At 38.1% G+C, this 26,405-nt stretch overlaps 3 protein-coding genes across 5 annotated transcripts; all 3 read left to right on the top strand.

The window, feature by feature from the left end:
• LOC131624469 (uncharacterized) lies at positions 1 to 22,786 on the top strand. Of its 3 annotated transcripts, none has more exons than XM_058895406.1 (5): positions 1 to 569; positions 4,914 to 4,972; positions 6,801 to 6,860; positions 21,565 to 22,486; positions 22,588 to 22,786. In XM_058895406.1, the coding sequence occupies exons 4-5, from the start codon at positions 21,568 to 21,570 to the stop codon at positions 22,629 to 22,631; spliced, it is 963 nt and encodes a 320-aa protein (XP_058751389.1). In that variant the 5' UTR covers positions 1 to 569; positions 4,914 to 4,972; positions 6,801 to 6,860; positions 21,565 to 21,567; the 3' UTR covers positions 22,632 to 22,786. The 3 variants fall into 3 exon arrangements, with proteins under 3 accessions (XP_058751389.1, XP_058751390.1, XP_058751391.1); XM_058895407.1 differs by having other exon boundaries at positions 22,584 to 22,753; XM_058895408.1 differs by lacking the exons at positions 21,565 to 22,486; positions 22,588 to 22,786 and adding an exon at positions 7,342 to 8,789.
• Positions 18,385 to 20,783, top strand: LOC131624455 (uncharacterized). Its single transcript, XM_058895389.1, has 7 exons — positions 18,385 to 18,415; positions 18,527 to 18,956; positions 19,047 to 19,279; positions 19,365 to 19,722; positions 19,839 to 19,934; positions 20,024 to 20,267; positions 20,409 to 20,783. The coding sequence occupies exons 1-7, from the start codon at positions 18,385 to 18,387 to the stop codon at positions 20,781 to 20,783; spliced, it is 1,767 nt and encodes a 588-aa protein (XP_058751372.1).
• Positions 22,528 to 25,378, top strand: LOC131624454 (uncharacterized). The gene is made up of 6 exons (XM_058895388.1): positions 22,528 to 22,824; positions 22,909 to 23,112; positions 23,246 to 23,338; positions 23,425 to 23,532; positions 23,655 to 24,017; positions 25,235 to 25,378. Exons 2-6 carry the CDS (start codon positions 23,023 to 23,025, stop codon positions 25,376 to 25,378), a joined length of 798 nt encoding a protein of 265 aa, XP_058751371.1. The 5' UTR covers positions 22,528 to 22,824; positions 22,909 to 23,022.
• The last annotated feature ends 1,027 nt before the right edge of the window (positions 25,379 to 26,405 follow it).

Raw genomic sequence — 26,405 nt, 5'->3', positions numbered from 1 at the left:
GTGAGATTATGTCAGTGGTTGAAGAGCTTTCTACCAACAAGGAAGCTATACCATAAATTTTCAACCTAGTTTTTGATATGTGAAATTCTTGGAGTGGTTTAGCTTCAAGTGAAATTTATTCTTCATGATAAAGTATATGATCGTCGGTGATGAAAATGTGAAATTCTTGAAGTGGTTTATCTTCAAGTGAAATATATTCTTCATGAGAGAGTATAATAGTTTTTAAAACTATGATTGTCGGTGAAGACAATGTGAAAATTCTTGGAGCGATGTAGCTTCAAGTGACTATACTCTTTATAGTGGAGTATGATTTTCGGTGAAGACAATGGAAGTTAATGAATTATTTTCAATCAAGGTGGAAATGTTGGGTTTGGTTGAAAATATATATGTTGAAGAAGTCTCACATTGCTTAGTTTTATGAAAGAAGAATGATTCCAAGGCCATATATAGGATTAAAGTTTTCCTAAGTTCCACATCGGTTATTTTAGTGATAGAAGAGAGAATTCAAGGCTATATATAGGATTCAAGTTCTTTGTTACAAGATGCACCAGTCAAAAAAATTTAAGCTTGTAAGTGACTTTCTTTGTTCTCTTATAGTCTTGTATTAGAGTGTCGTGAGATGTAGTTAAATATTTGTTTTGGATGGTGTGGGTATACTGGGGCTTGGGTAGTTGAGGGTATATTATGTGTTGTAACAATTTTCACATAGTATTATTCTCTGGTTGTCTATTGACAACGCCTGAGGTTTTTTCTCCAATTTTGGAGTTTCCACGTTATGTTCTTGTGTTGTTATTTTGTTCCTCTTTTTCTCTATGTTTGTTATTTTCCCAACAAATATGGGGTTTTGCTCTAGTGTTCATGTACCATAAAGGATTAAATTTAGTAAGTTTGAGAGTAAGATTATTCGTTTTTATATCATTTGGACTGAGTACGATAATTGAAAGCAGCAGGTTGCAACCTTGAGCCTATAAGACCTGGTTGCTTAGGCCTAGTGGCATCATTTGGTCTGGTCCAATTGTAAAAGGGTTACATGCAATGTGGAAGTGACTATGGAGCTCATTGTTGGCATGAATTGTATTTCTTCCATTATTATCCATAACCTCCATCGCCAAGAAGATAATAGTTATCGCTTAGTGAACCATTGGTGCCACTCTGGATGACTTTGTCGAAAGTTCGACAACCATATTTTGTTTGTTTTTCTTTACTCAATTACTGTAGTGGAGAAGAAGTTTGGATAATCAAATCAACATCAAAGTTTGGAGATTTTATGATGAATGTTGCGTGAGATGGGAGGGAATTGGATTTGCATGCAACATGTTGAAACATGGTTGATTCTTCGAGTTCTAATCTTGGTTTTTTGTTGCAAAAGTTGACAACAAATCATGTTGTTGGATGTACGTCACAAAACCAACATATGCACTAGTGATCCCGAAAAATCATTTTTAACACCGAACATGTATCAGTGACGGCGGAGTTGACATTCACCAGTTGATCGACCACGAGCTTTAGATGGTTGCAATACTCTTTGGTGGAGGGAAAATCCTCCAAGTTTGTGTTGCTGAATTGGTTCTCAAGTTGGACAACACTTGAGTGTTTGTTATTGAGGAACATAGTCGCAACAACATCGTCGACCCAGTCACAACCACATGTATAGAGTTGAGAATATCTTGTGATAAAATTTCATAACAACAGAACAACGAGAAGATTCTATATTTTTGTGTTGTTGTTCTTGGTAGTGTTGTATTTTGATGATCTTTCTTATTCATATGCGGAATGATGTGAACAAACATATTATGAACTCCTATTTGAATCTTGAAGAGAGATGACCATGCGAGAAAAATATTGTAATCGGTGTTTAACATTATCGGCATGGTTTATTTGACATTTTTAGTGGAGAAAGCAAAATGTAATTTGGAGGGTGCCGCTATTGAAGGTTGAGTGGCGATCAATGACGTGCCATCCCTGTTAGGGGAATTTTTCACTAGGGAGCATTGATACATAGTATAGGACTAGATATCTTTGTGAGAGACACACCACTTATTCATCCAAAACCTTAAGGTGATAGGTGAGTGTGTTCTCCCAATTATAAATGTTCAAGTCACCACATTCCTATCCAATGTGAGACTATTTCCCCATTTACTCACACTTTAATTATTATTAGTTTGAGTCCACAATGCTCCCCATCACACTTGTATCGTTGTCATGGGCATTTTGATACGTGTAAGTCGGTCCCTTTTTTGAACTAAAGGCTCATGATACCATTTGTTGGGGGGAGTTATTCACTATGAGCATTGATACATAGTGTAGGACTATGCACCTTTGTGAGAGACACGCCACTTAGGCACCTATGCTCCCTCACTTACACTTGTATTATTGTTACCTCTTCTTGAGTAACAAGATACCTCTTCTTGGGCATTTCAATACATGTTAACTGGTCCCTTTCTCGAACCAAAGGCTCATGATACTATTTGTTAGGCGGAGTTACTAAGAGCATTGATACAAAGTTAGGGATTATGCACCTTCGTGAGAGACACATCACTTATTCACCTAAAATCTTAAGGTGATAGATGAGTGGGTTCTCCCACTTATAAATGTTCAAGTCACCACATTTGTATCCAATGTGGAACTATTTCCCCACTTACTCACACTTGCATTATTATTCTAACAATCGCCACTAGAGGTTGAAGAGGTGTCGACCATTGAGATGAGAGGGATATGAGACGGTGCGGCGGCTAGGAGAGGTTTGGTATTAAAATCCTAGCAGATATCATAAAAAAAATATATTTGATGATTATTATTGATCAATTCAAATGTCTTACATATTGAGAAAATAATATAATTCAAGTCAGTGCAACACATTACAGTAAATATACAATAGGTTACAAGTCTGATTGCTCCAATTGTACAACTGATTGCACCCCTTCCAATTTGTGTGTTTTCTGAAACATAGATTTAGAGCATCCAGTTGCGTGACTAGAAAGTTTATTTTTCTCATTAATTAATTAGTTGAATTATTTTATATAATAGTTTAAATATTCATATTAGATCAATAATATTAGAATATCATATTTTACTCTAATTCTTTCGCTCTCTATATCATTTCATTATTGATCATTCTTCTTCTGATTCAAATTTTTACCCAACATTATATACATGAATTGTTTAATTAAAGAATAGAAATTAACCATACTAATCATAGTTCATGAAAGCTCGTAGTTTCATTGATCATGGACTAATTTTACCTAATAACATAAAAACTAATAATATTTACATCAATAATAATAATAAAATAACAATAATAAATAATAATAATAATAATAATAATAATAATAATAATAATAATAATAATAATAATAATAATAATAATAATAATAATAATAATAATAATAATAATAATAATAATAATAATAATAATAATAATAATAATAATAATAATAATAATAATAATAATAATAATAATAATAATAATAATAATAATAATAATAATAATAATAATAATAATTCATCAATATAGATCATTTGAATTTGATACCAGGATTCAAAAAGCTTTCATTTAAATTTTCTTTTTTATGTGAACTAAAGTTTGGAATCTATATCATTTAATCCTCATCTTACAGGTTTAGTCGTAGATTGATGAGTGCTTATTTTTCTAACGAAAACATGAAATTTCAAAATTAAAACAAAATGAAGTCAATAAAACCAATACAGCAGCATCTGATAAAATCACTTATGAAAACAACGCTTATTAGTTGTTTCCTTGTTAGTTCACCCAAGATTACACTAGTTTTACACCTTCGTTTCCAGCAAAATGTTTTCTTGCTAATCATAAAATGTCCAGCAAATGTTTTCTTTCTAATTTTTAATTTCTAGGCAACATTATGTTCAATGTTGGTTGTCTTGCCCGCTTTGCGATTTGAAAGTGGAAGATGATTGACATGCGTTTTTTGGCTATCATACTACTAGTTATTATTAGAGGACAGCAGGTTTGTCTATTATTGTTGACCACCGTTTACAAACCTTTAGTGATGCTAAATCTATTATTCTTTATATTTATAGTAGAGAAGATAACACTACTACATTTTTGGCCTACGGCCATGCTAAAATTTTCCACTGTTCAAAAACTGTGGCCACATATATGATTTGGCCATGGTTATCAAAGCGTAGAATTATGTTATAAAATATTGAATCCGGAGTGTGAAACTGTGGCCTTTACTTCAATTGTCACGGTTATGTAACGGTAGATATTTTAAGGCGCAATCAAAAAACCGAGGCCTTATAATTTTCAGTTCAAACTGTGGCCAAAGCCCCAAAAAATACCCCTCCAAAAGTTCCCTCCTTTTTTTTTAGTTTCCCTCTATCTTTTAATATTTTCTTTTCTATTTTTTTAATTAAAAAAAAGGAAAAAATTGAAAGAACAAAAGCATCTGAATTGTAAAACGAACACAAAACACGCACACCAAAAACACGCTGAACAAAAACACGCACACCACCTCCATCTCTCTCACAAAACGATCTGAAGACCCTAACTCCATCCCCATCTCGATGCGCCGCTGCTGCCACCTCCATCGCTTACAGGTTAGTTTCTTCAGCTCCATCTCCGCTTCACCTTCGTCTATACTTCACCTTCATCTCAGCCTTCATCTCAGCCTTCATCTCTGCTTCACCTTCATCTCACTAACCTCAATCATCTCACGAACCCTAACTCTCTTCATCTCACGAACCCTAACTCTCTTGATCTCACGAACCCTAACTCTCTTCATCTCACGAACCCTAACTTTCTTCTTCCCTTCATCCTTTTTCTAAATCTTCTATTGGTCTAGGATTTATGTGTTTGTAATTCAATCTGTGATTCAATCTATTACCCTATAACATTTTGTTTTGCAGTTAACCTATACATTTTGTTTTGCATGCAGTTTTGATTCCGTTGAACCAACAGAAGCTTTTGTTGCAGTCGATTACCTGTGCTAATAAGGTAGGGTTTAATTTTTTCCCGTATTGTTATAACTGTTAGATTTTGTTGCGATGATTTTGTTGTTGTTGTGTTTGGTGATGTTTATGTGATGTTTATGTGAACTGTTGTGTTTGTTGTTGTTGTTGTTGTGTTTAGTTATTGAAATAGGTTTGAGTTATAAGAAAACCCTTAATTAGTTGATACTTTACAGCACAAGCTTACAACAATTGATGTTTTATTTAGAAGGTCTAGTACATTTATCAATGAAATTATATGCATCTTTACATCAAATCATCAGAGAATTAGTATATTTATTTCAAGTCATCAAAGAACTATAGTGTAATAAATAGTGGCATTAGTTGGTGCTTTGCAGTTTTTGCTTTGCCACAACTAGTCAGCCTATCCACGATTATGTTTTGGTATGCTTTAGGCTATTCACACTGCCATTTCGGGCTGCTACGGCCTATCCTCAGAGCTGTTTCATTCTTCCGCGGGCATCAGCAGCTCTCTGGTATTAAGCGAATTGGTTGTCTGTTAAAATCGTGTACTAAATAATGGCATCAGTTCGTGTTTCAAGTATATTAGTAAATTTGAATAGGAATGATGTTGAGAGAACTAATGGATTTAGGATTCAAAATACATGCATGTATGGAGAACTTGTATTGAGTTTAAAGTGGGGTGATGACGTTATAAAGCGTTGGCTAAAATTTATATGGAATAGTGCTGAGCATAATTACTGCTACATAGTGGAGTGAGTTTAGAGTGTATTGTTTACTTTTGCATCCATGCATCTTGTGTAATGTTCATGCTTGCATATGTTATTCATAGGACTAATATATGCGGTTTAGTCGTCATTTCTGTCGCAGTCTGATTTCGGAGAGTATGGTCAAGGTGGGTGTACTCTGCTGTTTTTGGTTTGCAACTGCCAGTCGAGTCTGCTATTTCTAGTTTGTTCTAGTGCAGGGAAACTTTCGGTCCTGTGGGCAAGAGCGTATGTTAAATCTTCTGTGACATATAGTTAAAATTTTCCGTGTTTACTGTGTGCAGGGATGATGTGAAGAAATTGCCAGATTTTGTGAACCGATTTGGTTGAGTTTTGGATTTATGGCTTTTTTTGTTTTGATGCAAGTGGTTTCTTTTCAATTGTGATATGGAGGGCTGATTTTTGGTTTAGTGTGAATGAGCGTAGGCTGATTTTGTGAGCTCTTGTAGATGGTATGAACATGTTTGTGAATGTATGGCAGCTAGGGTAACTTGATTTTGGAACTGTTTATCATAGGAATTCTGCTTCTTGCGGATCTGTTGCACAATTTTGTTTGGAGTTTTCTTGTTATTGTATGTGTAGATGTAAGGCTGAGATTGATAATATGTAGGACTATTTATTGCTTGAATTCTGAACTATTTGGAGTTAAATGTCTTTTTTGAACTGTCTTGGTTATTTGATATATGTATGTTGGATTGTTTTCTTTTTTGGTTTTGTTGAATGTGCAGTTGGTTTTGTGTGTTTTGTGAGTGACGTTTTTTTTTTCCTTTTCCTTACTACTTGTAGTCAAATATGAAAAGTTCAGATTAATCTTTTCCCTCCTAAGGCTATACTTATAGCCACTACTCAAGGAGAAAGTTAGTTACAACTATAAGAAAAAACCAATTCTGAGTTGTTTGAAGTTGATAGATTTTGTTAGGGTTATGTGATGTTTATGTTCTATTGTGAACAAATCGATACGCTATAGTTCGAAGTGTTGTCGTATAGTGGTTATGGTTCGAAGTGTTGTCATTAATATCACTATGTTTTTTTCTCGAAATCATACACCCTGTGATGATTCTGATGTGAATCTTGATTGTTATGTAGATATCCAAGTTGTTCTTCCCAGCGTCGTCACAAAATTACTGGAAGATTACATCCTCCCAGGTAACAACACCTTTTTTATTTAATTTATGTATTCTGATTGATATGAATGTTAGTTCTTTTCTTACCTAATTAGTTGTAAATTAGGTATAATGTATAGACAATAATTCTTTCAATTAGGTATGATGTTAGTTCTTTTCATACCTCATTAGTCTTATGAAATGTTATATGTGAGTTTGTTTTTGTTTCTGAGAGTTAACAGTTACATGCTTTTGTAATATTTTTTCAATGACCGACACAAAATAAAATATCCCATTAGTATCATGATTTGTTAGGATAATAATAATAATAGAGATATTACTAGTTGTTGTTATATTCTGTTGCATCACTTGAAAATAAAAAACTACTCCCATATGAGAGAACATATTTTGGTTCTGTTTTTGGAAATTAAAGTCATTGCAGCACATGTTTTGGTACTATTAGTACATTTTTTTTGTATGAATTTAGTTTTGAATGTGTTATATGTTGTGTTTCAAATATATAGATTATCAAGTGATGGACAAAGAGTGGACTAAATTACCGTGGTTTAGTCAAGAGTACATCAACGGTGTTACTCGATTTTTAGACTTTTCCTTCACTAATGGAAGACCTCAAGGAGATGAGCTTCTATGCCCTTGTGCTAAGTGTAAAAATATATATTGGAAAACAAGGAATATTATTAAGGATCACCTAATAGCCAAAGGTTTTCTAAACAGTTATGACGTTTGGTTGCACCATGGGGAGAAACTACAAAGGTCTATGGAAATTGGTGATGGGATGGAAGATCAAGAGGGATCACATGATGACATTCCTAGCTTATTGCATGATATATATGGAGATAGGGCAGAAGCACACGAAGTTCATGAAGGTCCCAATGACGAGGCTAGAACGTTTTACAATTTGATTAAAGAGGCGGAACAAGAATTGTACCCTGGATGCAAAGACTTATCTTCGTTATCATTCACGATTCGACTCTACTTGTTGAAATGTCTCCACGGCTGGAGCAATACGTCATTCACTGCCCTATTAGAATTGTTGAAAGAAGCAATGCCTGATTTGAACATTCCGGTATCATTTTACAAGACAAAAGCCAGGATATATGGTTTAGGCCTTGATTATAAGAAGAGAGATGCATGCCCAAACGATTGCATGCTATTTTGGAAGGAGCATGAAAAGGACAATTCTTGCACTATTTGTGAAGCTTCACGGTGGAAACAAAATGCTCCAACTGAAGGATGCAAGTCTGAGCAACCAAAAAATGACTATAGAGTTCCTGCAAAAGTTTTGAGGCACTTTCCGTTGATTCCTAGACTACAAAGGCTGTTCATGTGTTCAAAGACAGCTGAGTCAATGAGATGGCTGTTAGAACAAGATTTGTTCTGATCAATATTCTTAGTTTTGATGATAACAATGTATATGAATTTTGTATAAGACAATGTGGTACTCTAATCCTATGAATTTTCCATTTCAGGAAATATATATAAAGTATGCACAAATCAGCGCAAGAAGCACTCACTCAGAAGGTTCAAGTATGCAACATCAGAACATGCTCTCGCAAGACATCAGAAGATGGTCAAGCAGAATCAGAACATGGTCTACTGAAGCATCAGAAGAACTTGAGTTCAGAAGCAGAAGCACTGAAGTTCTTATGGTATCACGCTAAGAAGCACTTCAAGGTCAGAAGACAAGAAGATGCTTTGCACCAAGATGTTTGACTATGATTAATTCAAACGTTGTGTCTACAAAGATCAGATCAGAAGCAAGTACAAGATGGCAGGCTACGCTGACTGACAAAAGGAACGTTAGAAGCTTTTAAAGGCAAATTCAGTTAAAGCAGGAAAAGCAAGGCTCGAGGTAGTTGACAAAAGAATGAAACATTAAATGCAATGATGTACGGATCACGCAACGCATTAAATGCTCCTAACGGTCATCTTCTCAAACGCCTATAAATAGAAGTTCTGATGAGAAGCTGAAAACAACACTTTGCGCATACATACAGAAATGCTGTCAAATTCAAAAGCTCTCAAACTTCATCTTCAACCTCACTTCATTACTGTTGTAATATTTTAGTGATATTAAGCTTAAACTTTAAGAGAAATATCACAGTTGTGATTATAGATTTTTAAGAAGCATTGTATAACTCTTGTAAGAATTTGTTTACATTCATTTGTAAAGAACTAAAGGAGATCAAGTTGTGATCGGATTCTCTAGAAAGTCTTAGAGGGTATCTAAGCAGTGTGTTCCTAGAGTGATCAGGTTGTGATCAAAATACTCTAGAAGACTTAGAGGGTATCTAAGTGGAAAACCATTATAATCAAGATTGATTAGTGGACTAAATCCTCAGGTGAGGTAAATCACTCTAAGGGGGTGGAATGGAGTAGTTTCGTTAACAACGAACCAGGATAAAAATCATTGTGCAATTGTTTTTATCTTAAGAGTTTTTAAAGTACACTTATTCAAACCCCCCATTTCTAAGTGTTTTTCTATCCTTCAATGGCATGAAGAAGAGCGCTTAAAGGACGGAAAATTGAGGCATCCTGCTGATGGTAAAGCGTGGAAGGACTTTGATGAGCTCCATCCAGTTTTTTCTAGTGAGTCCCGCAATGTAAGACTTGGCTTAACGAGTGATGGGTTTAATCCATTTAGGACCATGAGTTTATCTCATAGTACATGGCCTGTCTTGATGATGGTATACAACACACCACCTTGGCTGTCCATGAAACCTGAATATACAATGTTGTCATTGTTGATTCCTGGACCAAAATCTCCAGGCAACGATATCGATGTTGTAATACCCTATTTAATTCTTTTTAGAAAAATAGTAATGATGTTGGTTGAGATAGAACTAGATGGCAAAATGGGCATTATGATTTAGTTGGAGGGCAATTGTGACATTTTGCTCACCATAAGTTCTAAGGCTTGTTTGGTCCCTCATTTTGTTCCAAAACAGATTTTTGTGGGAAGAAGTTTGGAAGCGTGAAATAGTAGAGGAAGAGAAGAGAAGGAAGCCACTCCAAGAACTTCAACTCTTGCATGTTCAAGAATCTGTCCCAAAGCCCCGATTTTCGTCCGAATCTCCCTTGCCCCAGCTCCACTTCGTTCATCTAAGGTGAGTCCCTAGATAGAAAATGGGGTTTTGATTCGATTTGGGAACTTTTGGGGTTTAAGGGTTTTGAGAGATTATGTCCAATTTCTTGCTAATAACATGTTCTAGTGTTGTTTATCACTTGTTTATACCTTGTACTGGCTGGATATATATCTAATTCGCGCATGCAGGTGGATTTAAGGGGTTAGAGTACCCCAGGACAGAACTGATGAGTTCTGCGTTTTTCTGTTTCTGCTATGAGCCGCTAAGCGGGCTAAGACCGCTAAGCGGTACTGAGCACTTTTCCAGAAATTCGCGTTTCCGCTGAGCGGGCCCAGTCTTCCCGCTGAGCGAAGGATGCTGTTTGCAGAAAATAATTATCGCGAGGCCGCTAAGCGACGCGAGGCCGCTAAGCGGCGGAACAGTTGGGTTCGCCACTGGAACGCCCGCTTACGTACCGCTAAGCGGCCAGTGCTGAGCAGAATTTTTATTTTCTTTCCCGGAGAGCGGTTTTGGGTTCCTAATTGTAACCAAGCTCCTCCTTAACCAATAGCACAATTATGAATGTTTAATGTGTGCTGTTTTATGACCCGTATTGCTTTTATTCCCATTCGACCGTGTACGTGCGATGTTATGCGTAATAGTGAATATGTTTACTCTATGGTCCTTGTCTATTCATTTGTGATTAATTCTGAACTCTATGATGAGAACAAGTATGGAAATATGTTGATATCCAAATGTTTTGGTTAAACATTCGGATTGGTTGATTTATGACCTTGCGCTTGTTGTATGTACGTATGTTTGAATCGAAGTGGCCGGTGGCTAGATTGGGATATACCTCTTACTATGAAGTCAAGGTATTTTCCCGGGCCGTGGAGTCCGTAGAATAGTCCGATGATGTGATCATAGGTCGCGCACCTGAGCTACCGTTGCAGTGTGCTCGTGAGTTTCCGTACGGGGTTTTACTCACTTGGCGTTAACACACTTGCGTGCTCGGTATGGTGGGATTATGTGGCCACGTAGGCCAATACATTTTCGGTAACTCACCTCTAGTGAAGTCATGTAGACTACTACTAGGCTTTCGCCCGGTGGGCTCATGCGTCAAGATGGCAGTTCGGTACTTGGTGTGAACACACGAGCGTACAGGTAGTTACCGGGACAATGACGCCATTTAGGCTAATGTCATCTCGCGGCCAAATAGGCTTGTGCGAACCTGCTTAACTACTCTTGTAGTGTGCTTGTGCGAGTCACTTGACAAAATGCATGGGTGAACTCATCGAGGGTGCGTTCATTCTATAATCTAGCCGAGGTTGTGACGCTTCTGGATTCCCCATACACGGGTATGGGTTTTGGCATACTTGTTTGTTGATATACTTGTGTATTTGTATAAGATGAGTCCAATGGTGGACGAATCACTTGTTTACTCCGTACTTGTACCGGATGTGAGGATTACCCGAATCCATGGCGGATTCGTTTGTTTTGCATGTACCCTTTAGATCCGAGTGGACTAATAGGATAGGCGGGCTCACTGAGATTTAGTAATCTCATCCCATTCCAATTCTATTTTTTTTTCAGGTGGTTCAAAGCAAGATCGTGGCAAAGGCAAGGCGGATTAGTCCTTTGGTGTTGTTGCTATATATTATCTTTTGTTCGCATTTTATGCTTTTGTAGTACCTTGTTGGATATTGTACTATCTTGGATGTATTATCATTCTAGCCATGATACATTCGGCTTTTGTACCTCGTGCTTGTGATATTTTATTATCTTTCCGCTGTGACATTATGTAATCGTTGTCTCTATGAAACCATGTTTAACACTTTATGCATATTATTCTAGACAAATATGTGTGGGGTGTTACAGTTGGTATCAGAGCAGGTTGATTCTCGGCTTTGCTAAAGACACATCATAATGCAGCACAACTCTGCCTCATATGTGTATAGCCGGCATGATTCTGTGTGTCTTACCTATGGCATCGAGCCTGATCAACTTAATTCCGTGTGTAGGACAGACAGGGAGATGGCTGAGCAGCGCAGAGGTCCCGGAAGGCCAAGAACTAGGAATGTGGAATCCGAGCAAGCAGCTGGGAATGCAGGCGTACCTTGGCAGCAGATAATGCAACAGATGCAACAGCAGAATCAGATGATGATGCAGATGATGCAGGGTATGCAAGGACAACAACCTCCTGCTCCGGTTCCTGTTCCCCAAGCTCCAGCAGGGCCAGATTTTCGTGCTTTCTTCAGAATGGATCCCCCAGAGTTTGCAGGTGGCTTAGACCCAGTGGTAGCTCATGACTGGTTGGCTAGTATGGAGAGGATATTCCAGGCAATCCAGTGTAACGAAGAGGAGAAGGTGATCTTCGCTACTCAGAAGATGAAAGGACCAGCTCTTAGGTGGTGGAATACTGCGTCTACCTATTTCACTACCCAGGAGATCCCTAAGGACTGGCATCATTTCAAGGCGGCATTTTTGGAGAAGTACTTTCCTAACAGTGTTCGGACCCAGAGAGAAAGAGAATTCCAGAACTTTAAGCAAGGCAACTTGTCAGTTTCTGAGTATGCTGAGAAGTTTGAAGATATGGCTGATTACTCCCGACAGGCTGTTTATGCTCCTGATGAGTTGTGGAAGATTGATCAATTCTTGATGGGTTTGAGGGCCGACATTGCTCATAGTGTGTCCCAGAGGGAGTTCACTACTTATGCTGAATGTTTGAGGCAGTGCTATGTTGCCGAAAACAGCTTGAAGAGAGTTCAAGAAGAAAGGAACCAAAACAGGACTAACTTTAGAGACCAAGGAAGATCTACTCAACACTTGAAGCCCCGCTTTTCTCCATCTAAGAAGAAACAAAGTCCTGGTGACCAACCCTCTCGACCTCCTTTTTGTGACAAGTGTAGGAGGAGGCATACCGGAGATTGCAGGTTCACTCCAGTTACTTGTTTCGAATGCGGCGAACAGGGTCACATCTCTCCGCGTTGTCCTAGAAAGAAGAAGGCTCTTGAGACGACTACAGGACGTGTGTACACCCTGGACGCGAAGAAGGCTAAAGGGAACAACAATCTTATCGCAGGTACTTGTTATGTAAACAATCAACCCTTGTGTGTTTTAGTTGATTGTGGAGCTACTCATTCCTTTATTTCAACCGAATGTGTTGGTCGACTTGGTTTGGAAGTTACCCCATTACCCTATCCTATGGTCATTTCTTCGGCAACCGATGATACGGTGGAGGCTCGACTGATTTGTAAGGATTGTTCAGTATCTTTTAATGGTCGTGACTTTCCGATTGATCTAATTTGTTTACCTCTTAAGAGACTCGACGTCATTCTTGGAATGGATTGGTTGTCTCCTAATTCGGTGTATATTGGTTGCAAGGAAAAAGCCATATTCATTCCTGCTAAAGAAACATCCTCCGACGATGCAATTACCAAGTTGATTGAAGGTACGATCAGCGCGGTCAACTATCTCTTTTCACAAGAAAGATCTTTTCTTTTGATTCTTTCCGAAGAACCCTCCGTGAGGGTGGTATTGTCGGAAATACCTGTAGTGTGCGAATATCCTGATGTCTTTCCTGAGGATATCACTTCTCTTCCTCCGGAAAGGGAAGCGGAATTCTCAATTGATCTTATTCCTGGCACTGCCCCAGTTTCTATCACTCCATATAGGATGTCTCCTATTGAACTCAGAGAACTGAAGAGCCAGCTGGAAGAGCTTCTAGATAAGCATTTTATTCGGCCCAGTGTTTCTCCATGGGGAGCTCCTGTTCTATTGGTGAAAAAGAAGGATGGGAGTATGCGTTTGTGCATCGACTATCGTCAACTGAATAAGGTCACTATAAAGAACAAATACCCCTTACCGCGGATTGATGACCTCCTGGATCAGTTGAAAGGAGCCAGTGTGTTCTCGAAGATTGATCTCAGGTCAGGATATCATCAGATTCGGGTTAAGAGCTCAGATATACCTAAGACTGCATTCAGGACTCGGTATGGTCATTACGAGTTTTTAGTTATGCCTTTTGGTGTGACTAATGCTCCGGCGGTTTTCATGGATTATATGAATCGAATTTTTCAACCGTACCTGGATCAGTTTGTAGTGATCTTCATTGATGACATCTTAGTGTACTCACGTTCTCCGGAAGAACACGTCGAGCATTTGCGGATTGTGTTGTCTACTCTTCGAGAGAAGCAATTGTATGCCAAGTTCAGTAAGTGTGAGTTTTGGTTATCCGAAGTAAGTTTCCTTGGTCACGTCATCTCAGGAGGAGGCGTGGCAGTGGATCCTTCTAAAGTAGAAGCGGTGGTGAATTGGGATCGACCGAAGAGTGTGACAGAAGTCAGAAGTTTCCTGGGTTTGGCAGGTTATTACCGGAGGTTTATCATGGGATTCGCTAAATTAGCATTACCATTGACAAGACTTACCCGGAAGGAGGTTGCATTTGAGTGGGACTCCGAATGCGAGGAGAGTTTTCAGAAACTTAAGAAGAAGTTGACCACTGCACCTGTACTAGTGATTCCAGACCCAGACCGATCTTACGAAGTGTTCTGTGATGCTTCTAAGAGAGGTTTAGGCGGAGTATTGATGCAAGACGGTAAAGTCGTGGCTTATGCGTCTCGACAATTGAAATCTCATGAAGAGAATTACCCTACTCATGACCTTGAGCTTGCGGCAATAGTCTTTGCACTCAAGGTATGGCGTCACTACTTGTATGGAGTTCACTTTGAGATGTTCAGTGATCATAAAAGCTTGAAGTACCTCTTCGATCAGAAAGAGTTGAACATGCGGCAAAGGAGATGGATGGAGTATCTTAAAGACTTCGACTTTGAACTGAAATACCATCCAGGGAAGGCTAATAAGGTAGCAGATGCCTTAAGCAGGAAGGAATTTTGGATTGCAGAGTTAATGATGTTAGAACATGGATTATTAGAGAAGTTTCGGAACCTCAACCTCCAGTTCGATTGGACACCCAATGGAGTACTAATTAGTAACTTGAGTATTCAGAACGAACTGAGAGAGAGGATTCGGGTGACTCAAGGATGTGACGAGCAATTGCAAGCAAGTGAGTGTATGCCCGACTTTAATAGAGCGCCTGATGGACTCCTTTTATTTAAAGGAAGAATGTGTATACCGGATGATGATGAACTGAAACGCTTGATTCTCGATGAGGCACACAAGAGTAGATATTCTATTCATCCTGGATCGACAAAAATGTATCAAGACTTGAAAAAGGATTTTTGGTGGCCAGGAATGAAGAAGGAGATTGCAGAATATGTGACACGGTGTCCTATCTGCCAACAGGTTAAGATCGAACATCAACGACCAGGTGGGATGTTACAACCATTAGAGATACCTGTGTGGAAGTGGGATTCTATCTCTATGGACTTCATTGTGGGATTACCTCGTGCTCGAGGCGGATATGACTCCATATGGGTAATAGTGGATAGATTGACTAAGTCTGCTCACTTCTTACCTGTAAAGACGACCCACAAGGTGATGCATCTCGCGAGACTTTTCATAGCGGAGATTGTGCGGTTGCATGGTGTGCCATCCAGTATAGTGTCTGATCGAGATCCAAAGTTCACTTCGAGATTCTGGAAGGCATTCCATAAGGAAATGGGGACTAGACTGGATATGAGTACTTCCAACCATCCTCAAACTGACGGGCAAACGGAAAGAACCATTCAGACGATAGAAGATATGTTAAGAGCTTGTATTCTGGAAGAAGGTGGGAGTTGGAAGGATCATTTACCCTTGGCAGAGTTCGCATATAATAACAGTTACCATGCCAGTTTGGGTATGGCTCCCTATGAAGCTCTATATGGGAGAAGGTGTCGATCTCCTGTGTGTTGGGCTGAAGTGGGAGAAAAGAGTATTCTTGGACCGGAGATTATACAAGAGACTACTGAGAAGGTCAAAGTGATTCAAGATAACCTTAAGAAAGCTCAAGACCGACAGAAAAGTTATGCGGACAAGCGAAGGAGGCCTTTGGAATTCGATGTTGGGGACCATGTGTATTTGAAGGTTACCCCGAGGCTAAGATTGGGAGGACCGTTCAGAACGCGTAAGCTTAGTCCGAGATATGTGGGACCCTATCAGATTTTGAGTCGGGTAGGCGAAGTGGCGTATCAGTTAGCATTGCCACCTTCGTTATTTGGTCTGCATGATGTGTTCCATGTGTCTCAACTCCGAAGGTTCGTGCCTGACACTTTTCACCCCATCCTCCCAGATTCTGTTGAAGTAGAGCCAGATCTCTCCTATGATCCCCAACCTTGCGGTATTTTGGAGCATGCTAGCAAGTCCCTAAGGAACAAAGAGATACCTCTCGTGAAAGTATTGTGGGACGAAGCGCGTCCTGAGGAAGCTACGTGGGAGCTTGAGTCAGAAATGCGTGAATCCTATCCTCATTTGTTCTGGTAAGTTTTCGAATTCGAGGACGAATTCTAATTAAGGGGGGGAGAATGTAATACCCTATTTAATTCTTTTTAGAAAAATAGTAATGATGTTGGTTGAGATAGAACTAGATGGCAAAATGGGCATTATGATTTAGTTGGAGGGCAATTGTGACATTTTGCTCACCATAAGTTCTAAGGCTTGTTTGGTCCCTCATTTTGTTCCAAAACAGATTTTTGTGGGAAGAAGTTTGGAAGCGTGAAATAGTAGAGGAAGAGAAGAGAAGGAAGCCACTCCAAGAACTTCAACTCTTGCATGTTCAAGAATCTGTCCCAAAGCCCCGATTTTCGTCCGAATCTCCCTTGCCCCAGCTCCACTTCGTTCATCTAAGGTGAGTCCCTAGATAGAAAATGGGGTTTTGATTCGATTTGGGAACTTTTGGGGTTTAAGGGTTTTGAGAGATTATGTCCAATTTCTTGCTAATAACATGTTCTAGTGTTGTTTATCACTTGTTTATACCTTGTACTGGCTGGATATATATCTAATTCGCGCATGCAGGTGGATTTAAGGGGTTAGAGTACCCCAGGACAGAACTGATGAGTTCTGCGTTTTTCTGTTTCTGCTATGAGCCGCTAAGCGGGCTAAGACCGCTAAGCGGTACTGAGCACTTTTCCAGAAATTCGCGTTTCCGCTGAGCGGGCCCAGTCTTCCCGCTGAGCGAAGGATGCTGTTTGCAGAAAATAATTATCGCGAGGCCGCTAAGCGACGCGAGGCCGCTAAGCGGCGGAACAGTTGGGTTCGCCACTGGAACGCCCGCTTACGTACCGCTAAGCGGCCAGTGCTGAGCAGAATTTTTATTTTCTTTCCCGGAGAGCAGTTTTGGGTTCCTAATTGTAACCAAGCTCCTCCTTAACCAATAGCACAATTATGAATGTTTAATGTGTGCTGTTTTATGACACGTATTGCTTTTATTCCCATTCGACCGTGTACGTGCGATGTTATGCGTAATAGTGAATATGTTTACTCTATGGTCCTTGTCTATTCATTTGTGATTAATTCTGAACTCTATGATGAGAACAAGTATGGAAATATGTTGATATCCAAATGTTTTGGTTAAACATTCGGATTGGTTGATTTATGACCTTGCGCTTGTTGTATGTACGTATGTTTGAATCGAAGTGGCCGGTGGCTAGATTGGGATATACCTCTTACTATGAAGTCAAGGTATTTTCCCGGGCCGTGGAGTCCGTAGAATAGTCCGATGATGTGATCATAGGTCGCGCACCTGAGCTACCGTTGCAGTGTGCTCGTGAGTTTCCGTACGGGGTTTTACTCACTTGGCGTTAACACACTTGCGTGCTCGGTATGGTGGGATTATGTGGCCACGTAGGCCAATACATTTTCGGTAACTCACCTCTAGTGAAGTCATGTAGACTACTACTAGGCTTTCGCCCGGTGGGCTCATGCGTCAAGATGGCAGTTCGGTACTTGGTGTGAACACACGAGCGTACAGGTAGTTACCGGGACAATGACGCCATTTAGGCTAATGTCATCTCGCGGCCAAATAGGCTTGTGCGAACCTGCTTAACTACTCTTGTAGTGTGCTTGTGCGAGTCACTTGACAAAATGCATGGGTGAACTCATCGAGGGTGCGTTCATTCTATAATCTAGCCGAGGTTGTGACGCTTCTGGATTCCCCATACACGGGTATGGGTTTTGGCATACTTGTTTGTTGATATACTTGTGTATTTGTATAAGATGAGTCCAATGGTGGACGAATCACTTGTTTACTCCGTACTTGTACCGGATGTGAGGATTACCCGAATCCATGGCGGATTCGTTTGTTTTGCATGTACCCTTTAGATCCGAGTGGACTAATAGGATAGGCGGGCTCACTGAGATTTAGTAATCTCATCCCATTCCAATTCTATTTTTTTTTCAGGTGGTTCAAAGCAAGATCGTGGCAAAGGCAAGGCGGATTAGTCCTTTGGTGTTGTTGCTATATATTATCTTTTGTTCGCATTTTATGCTTTTGTAGTACCTTGTTGGATATTGTACTATCTTGGATGTATTATCATTCTAGCCATGATACATTCGGCTTTTGTACCTCGTGCTTGTGATATTTTATTATCTTTCCGCTGTGACATTATGTAATCGTTGTCTCTATGAAACCATGTTTAACACTTTATGCATATTATTCTAGACAAATATGTGTGGGGTGTTACAGATGTTTACCTCCAACCACTGATAGAGGAGCTAAAGGAGTTATGGGAATCCGGCATAGAGACATATGATTCTTCAATGAATCAAACTTTTCAAATGTGTGCAGCTCTTTTGTGGACAATTAGTGACTACCCTGCTTATGCTATGTTGTCGGGCTGGAGCACCAAAGGAAAATTGGTGTGTGCTTGTTGTAAATCTAACACCAATTTGTTATACCTCAGACACAATCATAAGATGTGTTATATGGACCACCGTACCTTTTTACCAATAACTCATTCTTGGAGAGACGATGTCAAATCATTTAACGGAGAAGAAGAACATAGGACTGCACCATCCATGTTAAACGGGGCAGAAATTCTTGAACTCTTAAAAGATTTCAATAATGAATTCGAGAAGAAGAAAAAGAAGAAAGTTGTTGGCCCGTGGAAGAAGAGGTCAATTTTTTTTTAGTTGCCTTACTGGGCTCAAAATACATTGCGCCATAATTTAGATGTAATGCACATTGAAAAAAAGATATTTGATAGTATTGTTGGAACTCTTTTGGACATTCTGGGGAAGACAAAAGATCATATTAAAGCCCATTATGATTTGAAAGAAATGGGAATTAGAGAAAGACTTCATCCAAGGGAGATTGGTGGAGGACGTTCAGAGTTTGCAAAAGCATGTTTCTCAATGACTCCGCACGAGAAGTCAATTTTTTGTGGAGTTATAAAGGCTGCCAAGTTACCAGATGGGACTGCATCAAATATTTCAAAATGTGTACAAGTTGCTGACAAAAAAAATATTTGGTTACAAGAGCCATAATGCGCATTTCATGTTACACTATTTGTTGCAAATTGCAGTAAGAAGCACAATGCCCAAGGAGGTGGCAACCCCACTAATTCATCTTGGTTCCTTTTTCCGCTCTTTATATCAGAAAGTTATACAAGTGGAAGATTTAGATTACCTAGAAGATGAGATTGTAGAGATACTTTGTCAGTTGGAGATGATATTTCCTCCAAGTTTCTTTGACATAATGGTTCACTTGCCTATTCACCTGGTAAATGAAGTTAGATTGGGTGGTCCTGTTCAATTTCGATGGATGTGTCCCACCGAAAGATACTTGTGTAAACTTAAGAACTATGTCCGCAATAGAGCTTATTCTGAAGGTTCTAATGCCGAGGGGTATCTGGATGAAGAAGTTATAACATTTTGCTCAAGGTATTTGCATAGCAATGTAGATACAAGGTTGAATAGGAAGAGTCATAATTATGATGTTACCGATTCACTTGAAACAGATCTAGATGATTAATTTACAACTGTCGATCGTCCTTTAGGGGGGCAGGTGAACCTTTTCATCTTGATGTGAAATCAAAGGACGATGCCCATCGATACATCTTATTCAATTGCAATGAGGTTCAAATTTACATCAGGTAGTACAATAACTATTTGTCCTCCTATGTGTTTATCTACTAATCCTAAGATTAGAGTTATGTTAACATATAATTTGTTGACTTTGTAGTGAGCATGATCAGAGTGTTAATTCAAACACTAACAAAAGGAAGTGGACCAAGGCCAAAAGTCAAAGCAAAGAATTTGGTGAATGGTTTAAAACTCGTGCCCAGAAAGATGATGTGCCATTACAACTTGAAAAACTTTCTAGAGGTCCTAATTTTGTTGCAAAGAGGTATCCAGGTTACGTCATTAATGGATATAGGTTCCATACTACGAAACGAAATACAAATCGCAAAACTCAAAATTCTGGCGTAACTTTAGTTTCACTAACTTCAAGTTTTGCTAGCTCCTAGGATGGAAATCCTAGGACAGAACCCATCACATATTATGGAGCCATTGTTGATATAATTGAGTTATACTATTATGGAAATTTCAACTTTCTTTTGTTTAAGTGCGATTGGTTTGAGGTTGAAAAAGACAAATATGGACTTACTTGTGTGCTTTTCAATAAGAAAATTTATCAGAATGACCCGTTTGTGCTACCTTCTCAAGTTCATCAATGTTACTATGTCCAAGACCCTTTTAATCCAAACCGGCATTATGCTCTGCAAACAGTTCCACGAGATTTCTTTAACATTGCTGACCTGTCAAACTTACAGGCTGAAACACCTTCTAGTGGAGAAAATAGTGATGGTGGTGGTGAATTAAATTGGGTTAGGGAAGACATACCTGCAACAATAGCTGAAACACCACATGAAATGAATGAAGCTGAAAGTGATGGAGAGGATTTTGATTATGATGATACCCTATTTGATTTCATGGACTAATGTATATCATCAACAAATACATCTCTTTTCCATTTCTGGTGTAACTGATTGGATATGGCATTGAACAAATACATCTCTTTTCCATTTCTTTATTTGAATATTGTTAATGTTGTTAATTGTTAGCTTTGTCTTTGAAATTCATACACGAAACTGCTTAGCTTTGTCTTTGATGGGGTGGTTTTTCTTTTTTATTTTCCATTTGAACTTTTCATGGATTGGTTTTATGAGTTGTATTCATTAGCCGAATCTTAATATCATTAGAATTAGAATTAGAATCATTATATGTTTTCTTCACAATATACAACAATATTTTTAAATATTGAAATAGAAATATGTTTGGTTCCAATAGACTAGATTTGTGTAGCTAAATGTATGTATGACTTTATCTTCATGTCCATGTGAATTTAATTAAAATTGTATACAAAACCTGCTTTTCAGATTACAGCAGTAGTCATTCGATACAGAAGATGTAGGTAATAGAGATTAAGTGTGCTAACTAATTTCTAACAAAGCTTAAACTAACTTTTTTCACTTTAAGAAAATGTTAACAAACAATAAGTGTTCTGGTACCAGTAGCCCAATGAGTGTCAAGAGGTGATGATATAGATTGACATGTCTACTGAGTTTGAAATTGCTTAACATGGACTCTTTCCCATGTACATTTAAGGCTCTTTCCTTCTAGCTACAAGATAATTTATGAGTGATATGATTTTTCAATTGCTTAGGAAAACCTATTTTTTCAAAGTTATTCCTAATGTTTTGTTTTTTGCAATGCTAACAGAAAATGAAGAAGGTTTCAAACTTGCAAAAGAAGACGGATGCCGCACAAAAGGGTGAACAAGTTACCGCCAATTTTCGGTTGCCTCTATTTAGATCCAGTGCTGAATTGGCTAAGAAGTATGATATCAAATGTGAGATGGTAAATAGTAACTGTGAAGGACCTAGTAAAGTAGGCATCCGGACTCCTTTTGTGCCTGCATCTAGGGAACTTTTCAACTTATCTAAGTTTGAAACTGCTGATTCAAGGATTGATAGTTCGGCCGATGTGTTGTATCCAACCAAAATGAGGACAAGGAAGACAACTCCCAGAAAACTAGGGGCTGAATTTACTGATTCAAGGACCAGGCAGCAAGTAATTCCCAAAACAGGGCCTGAAGTTGCTTCAAGGACCAGGCAGCAACTTACTAAAAAAACAGGGCCTGAAATTGTTGATTCAAGGACCAGGCAGCAACAAGGAAGTGATAAGCAATCGGTTTCAAGTGCCAAGCAGCAACAAGGAAGTGCTAAGCAACAAGTTTCAAGTGTTAAGCAACAAGTTTCAAGTGCCAAGCAACAAGCTTCAAGTGCTAAGCAACAAGCTTCAAGTGCGAATCAGCAACGTCCTTCAAGTGCAAAGCAGAATCCTTCAAGTGCAAAGCAGCAACCTAAGGAGAAACGGGTGGCTGACACTGCTGATTCAAGGTCAAACCAGAATCGTATGAAAAGGGCAATGATAGAAGTTGATGGAAATTCCGGGACAGAGCAAGGAAGTGGCTTGAAGAAGACAAAACGAATCCCAATGTGTAAATCAACTTCAGTTGAAGAATTCCTCAAAGAAAATGGGGAAAATAGTGAAGAAGATGAATGTGAAAATCTTGAGGAAGAAGAAAATATAACGGGTGAAGAAGAAAACACTCAGCAAATTGGAAGTAAACAAACTGAAGGTACGTACTAAGCTTCGTGTCATGCGTCATTCTTTATTATTGTTTCAGTCAAATTTATATCCCATTCTAATTATATTTTATCTAACACATGGGCAAGTAAGAAAAGGACACGTGGACCAACTCAATGTTTGAAAATCCATGCTAGAAAGAGTGCGGATCGTGAAGAGGTGATCTTAGACGATGATGGAGAACCTATTGGACCCAATGATCGAACTGTGACAGATTTGAGTTGTTTCCTTGGCACTGTCACGAGGAATTCAGACTTGTGTCCCTTAGTTTATACTAACTTCAAAGCTTTGAAGAAAGCAAACAAGGACCGTATATGGGAATTTGTCACTGTATGTGGGAATTTGTCACTGTATGAATCATTTTGTTACTTGTGTTCCTTATTTACTTGTCACTAATTTCCTTCTTTGTTGTAGGATAAATTCATTATCCCTGATAATGGAAGTAGAGTGGTTTTCTCTCGCATAAATGATGCTTGGAGGCGTTACAAGAAAGATCTCAAAAAGAGTTGTTTTTTAAAGTACACTACTATGAGTGAAAGATTGAAGCATCGTCCCCAAACCGTACCTGAATTTCATTTCAAGCAATTGATATCCTATTGGAAGAACAATAACATCCAAGTAAGATAAATTAGCAATTGATATCCTATATTAAATATCATGCAATGCTGTATATTATGATCAATGTTGTCCCTAATATTTAATTTTGTAATTTAACATTTGCTGTCCCTAACTTTGTTGTTTCTGAATGTAGAAAATTAGCAAAATCAATGTTGTGAACAGAGCTAAGCAAAAGTATATGCATCGGATGGGCCCAATAAACTTTGCGAGGATTCGTGCAAAACTGGTAGGGTGTTTATACATCCTTCAATTTACAATTATGTATTGGTTGAGTGATTCATCTTTTGATGTGTTTATTATCAACCAATGTAGTGTGCTAAGAAAGAGAACGGAAAGGAAGTTAGCCAGGAAGAGATGTTCATTGAGACTAGACAAAGTCGAAAAGGAAAACAGCCGGATGAGGAAACTTCAAGTGTAATTGTAAGTTTTCTATTTCATTATGCCTTTAATCAACATTTGAAAGAAATTGAGAAACTAGGCTATTAGCAAATTATGTCTTTTTCTAATGTGAATATTTTCTAAAGTGAATATTTTTTAATTAGTCTAAGCTTCAAGAATCAGTTCAGAATTCAACTGAATCTGAGACATTTAACTCCTTATTTGGGAAAGAAATATCTGGACGAGTTTGTTGCTATGGAAGAACAATAACACCTACCATGCTTAAAAGAAAAGAAGAAATTCTGGTTATTAAAAAGCAGCATAATGATGAAGTGGCTAGCATGAAGAGGGAGATGGATGGTATGAAGGCACTATTTAAGACAATGATAAAGCAACAAAACCCACATATGAGGGACGAGGAGATCTCTAATTTGATGGCAACTGCTATGGACTGTTCCATTAGTACTACTGCTGCTCCTGCTGATCCACATTCGTCTGCATCAACTCATATTCCGCATTGCGAACAGGTATACTCTAAACTACAAAATTTAGTACCATGATAAATGTAGTATACCTCTAAGTTTCCTTAGAATTATCAAGAATTAGAAACTGAATTGTCAAACTATATGTCACATACCAATGATCTAAACTACAAACTGAATTGTCAATTACTTGCATTATAAAAGTGTCCTAGTGTCTTATCAGGATAGTGCTCTTGTTTGTTACTGTTAGAGTGGCAGCAAGAAGGGACAGCTAGCTATAGGGCACTGTAGAATGTAGCTCAAGATCATATTGTGAACAAGTGTGTTATTCTGAAATTGTATGGTTGTCATTGATGAACAAGTGCAGGGCTACCATGATCTATTGTGAACTGATTATGAATTCAGACTGTGCTTGAAATTCTGAATGTATATGCCTATTTCTTTGTTTTCTGCTGGTTTTGTTGGTATTGATGGCAAGTGTTTTCTGCTGGATTCAGACTGTGTTTTCTGCTTGAAATTCCAAATTACACCTAAAGTGTTTTCTGCTGGATTCAGACTGTGTTTTCTGAATCCTTGTTATGACTGAATGACAGTTGAGTTGGTTTTGTAGGGAAATTTGATTCATGTATGAATAGCTTAGGGTATTGCAATGCTAATAATGGACTTAGAATGAGTTGAATACTCTGAATGAAATGAATCATGTATGTGCAATAGCTATGGATGAATGGAATTAGAATTGGGTAAATGATGGACTGACATGGATTGGTGTTATGCATGTTCATATGAATGTGGTTTGGTGATTTGTTTGGCAGTGGGTTTTATGAGAATGTAATAGGTGTATGAATTTGGTTTGGTGATTTGTTTGGTGATTGGTTTGGTGATTTGTCTGAAATAGTTTGATTCTGAAACAGGTGTATGAAATGGGTGTATGATTCTGAAATAGTATGATTCTGAAATAGGTGTATGATTCTGAAATAGGTGTATGATTCTGAAATAGTATGATTCTGAAATAGGTGTATGAAATAGGTGTATCTTTCTGAAATAGCTGTGTGATTCTGGTGGTGATGGCCTAAAACTCTCTTTCTTTTTATTCATGATTCTGTTGCACAACATGACTAGTAATTCTATTGATTTTGTTCTAAGTACACTTATAAATTCTAAATAATATAGAATGTTGGACAAGTACACTTATAAATTCTATTGATTTTGTTCCAAGTACACTTATGAATGCTGAATGATGTTTGGAATGATGTTTATTGCAGGGTGGAGACGAAGAAGATTGTGATGAAGATATGGAAGAAGCTTATGATGATCATGAAGATGTGGAAGAAGGTTGTGCTGAAGATGTGGAAGAAGGTTGTCCTGAAGATGTGGAAGAAGAACAAGGAGAAGATCAAGAAGAATAGTTGTGTTTTATATGATCTAGCTAGCTAGTTCTTAGAACTTTTTTTTGTTATTTTGGAATGACTCTTTGAGAGAAACTTGTGTTTAATTTAGCTCTTGTTTTGAATCCCATGGTTGTTTTGAATTTTGAATTTGGGATGACATCAAAACTTAGTATCCAACTTATTAGTGGCACTGCAAAAAAAACTTACTTTTGACGTTAATGTTAATTTGCTTGTAATTAATTAGATTCTAATCATCAATATTATTGTTAATTTTATATTGATATATATATATATATATATATATATATATATATATATAATGACATATTTATGTAATTATACAGATATATATAAAATGAAATATTTATGTAATGATACCGAAATAAACCGTGGCAAGATAAATGGCTTAGAATGCATAACATATAACAACGCTTTTAAATTTGTGGTCATAACCAAACCGTGGCTATATCTTGAACCAAAACTGTATGGTAAATGTTAAATTGAAACCGTGGCTTTACCATATAGCCACAGTTCTGTAATCATGGCAAATGTAAACCGCAGCCTTAATCAAGCTACCAAAACCGTGGCCTATAAAAGCCACGGTTGTCAAAAAGACGTGGTATATACCAAAAAAACGTGAACTATACTTTAGGCCACGGTCGCATATCCCACGGTTGGATTTTCGTGGCCAAACCGTGGCATCAACGTTACGCCACGGTTATTTTGCATATAGCCTCGGTTTCTTGGGCGTGGCAGGAGACCTTTTTTTTGTAGTGTAAGAAAGATGCTGGGAGATTTGCTATGGTGTTGGAGGGTCTTTGGAAGAATCGTAATAATATTGTTTGGAATAATGACAGGAAGGATCTTGCTAGAATAGGTATACAAGCTTATTATAATTGACTTGATTGGTTTGATGTCCGTGAAACTCATGATTCGAATATTGATTCTCAGCTTCTGTTAGTTTGGATTCCCCAAATGAAGTGTAACGTTGATGCTGGTTTTAATAGCCATTATCAAACTACCAATTGGGGTTGGTGTCTTTGAG

The sequence above is a fragment of the Vicia villosa genome, unplaced genomic scaffold, assembly GCF_029867415.1.
Source record: "Vicia villosa cultivar HV-30 ecotype Madison, WI unplaced genomic scaffold, Vvil1.0 ctg.000131F_1_1_1, whole genome shotgun sequence".
In the NCBI taxonomy this organism is placed as follows: Eukaryota; Viridiplantae; Streptophyta; class Magnoliopsida; order Fabales; family Fabaceae; genus Vicia; species Vicia villosa.
This window is presented reverse-complemented; position numbering and strand designations above follow the sequence as displayed.

Bases quoted from the DNA above. Each gene is read 5' to 3' on its own strand.
- LOC131624455 (XM_058895389.1), top strand. From the start codon at position 18,385: ATGATACATTCGGCTTTTGTACCTCGTGCTT. The intron at 19,280-19,364 runs GTGTACAAGTTG...TGCAAATTGCAG, and splicing joins TGCATCAAATATTTCAAAAT to TAAGAAGCACAATGCCCAAG. The intron at 19,723-19,838 runs GTATTTGCATAG...ATCGTCCTTTAG, and splicing joins GTTATAACATTTTGCTCAAG to GGGGGCAGGTGAACCTTTTC.
- LOC131624469 (XM_058895406.1), top strand. From the start codon at position 21,568: ATGAAGAAGGTTTCAAACTTGCAAAAGAAGACGGATGCCGCACAAAAG. The intron at 22,487-22,587 runs GTACGTACTAAG...TGGGCAAGTAAG, and splicing joins TGGAAGTAAACAAACTGAAG to AAAAGGACACGTGGACCAAC.
- LOC131624454 (XM_058895388.1), top strand. From the start codon at position 23,023: ATGAGTGAAAGATTGAAGCATCGTCCCCAAACCGTACCTGAATTTCAT. The intron at 23,339-23,424 runs GTAGGGTGTTTA...CAACCAATGTAG, and splicing joins CGAGGATTCGTGCAAAACTG to TGTGCTAAGAAAGAGAACGG. The intron at 24,018-25,234 runs GTATACTCTAAA...TGTTTATTGCAG, and splicing joins ATATTCCGCATTGCGAACAG to GGTGGAGACGAAGAAGATTG.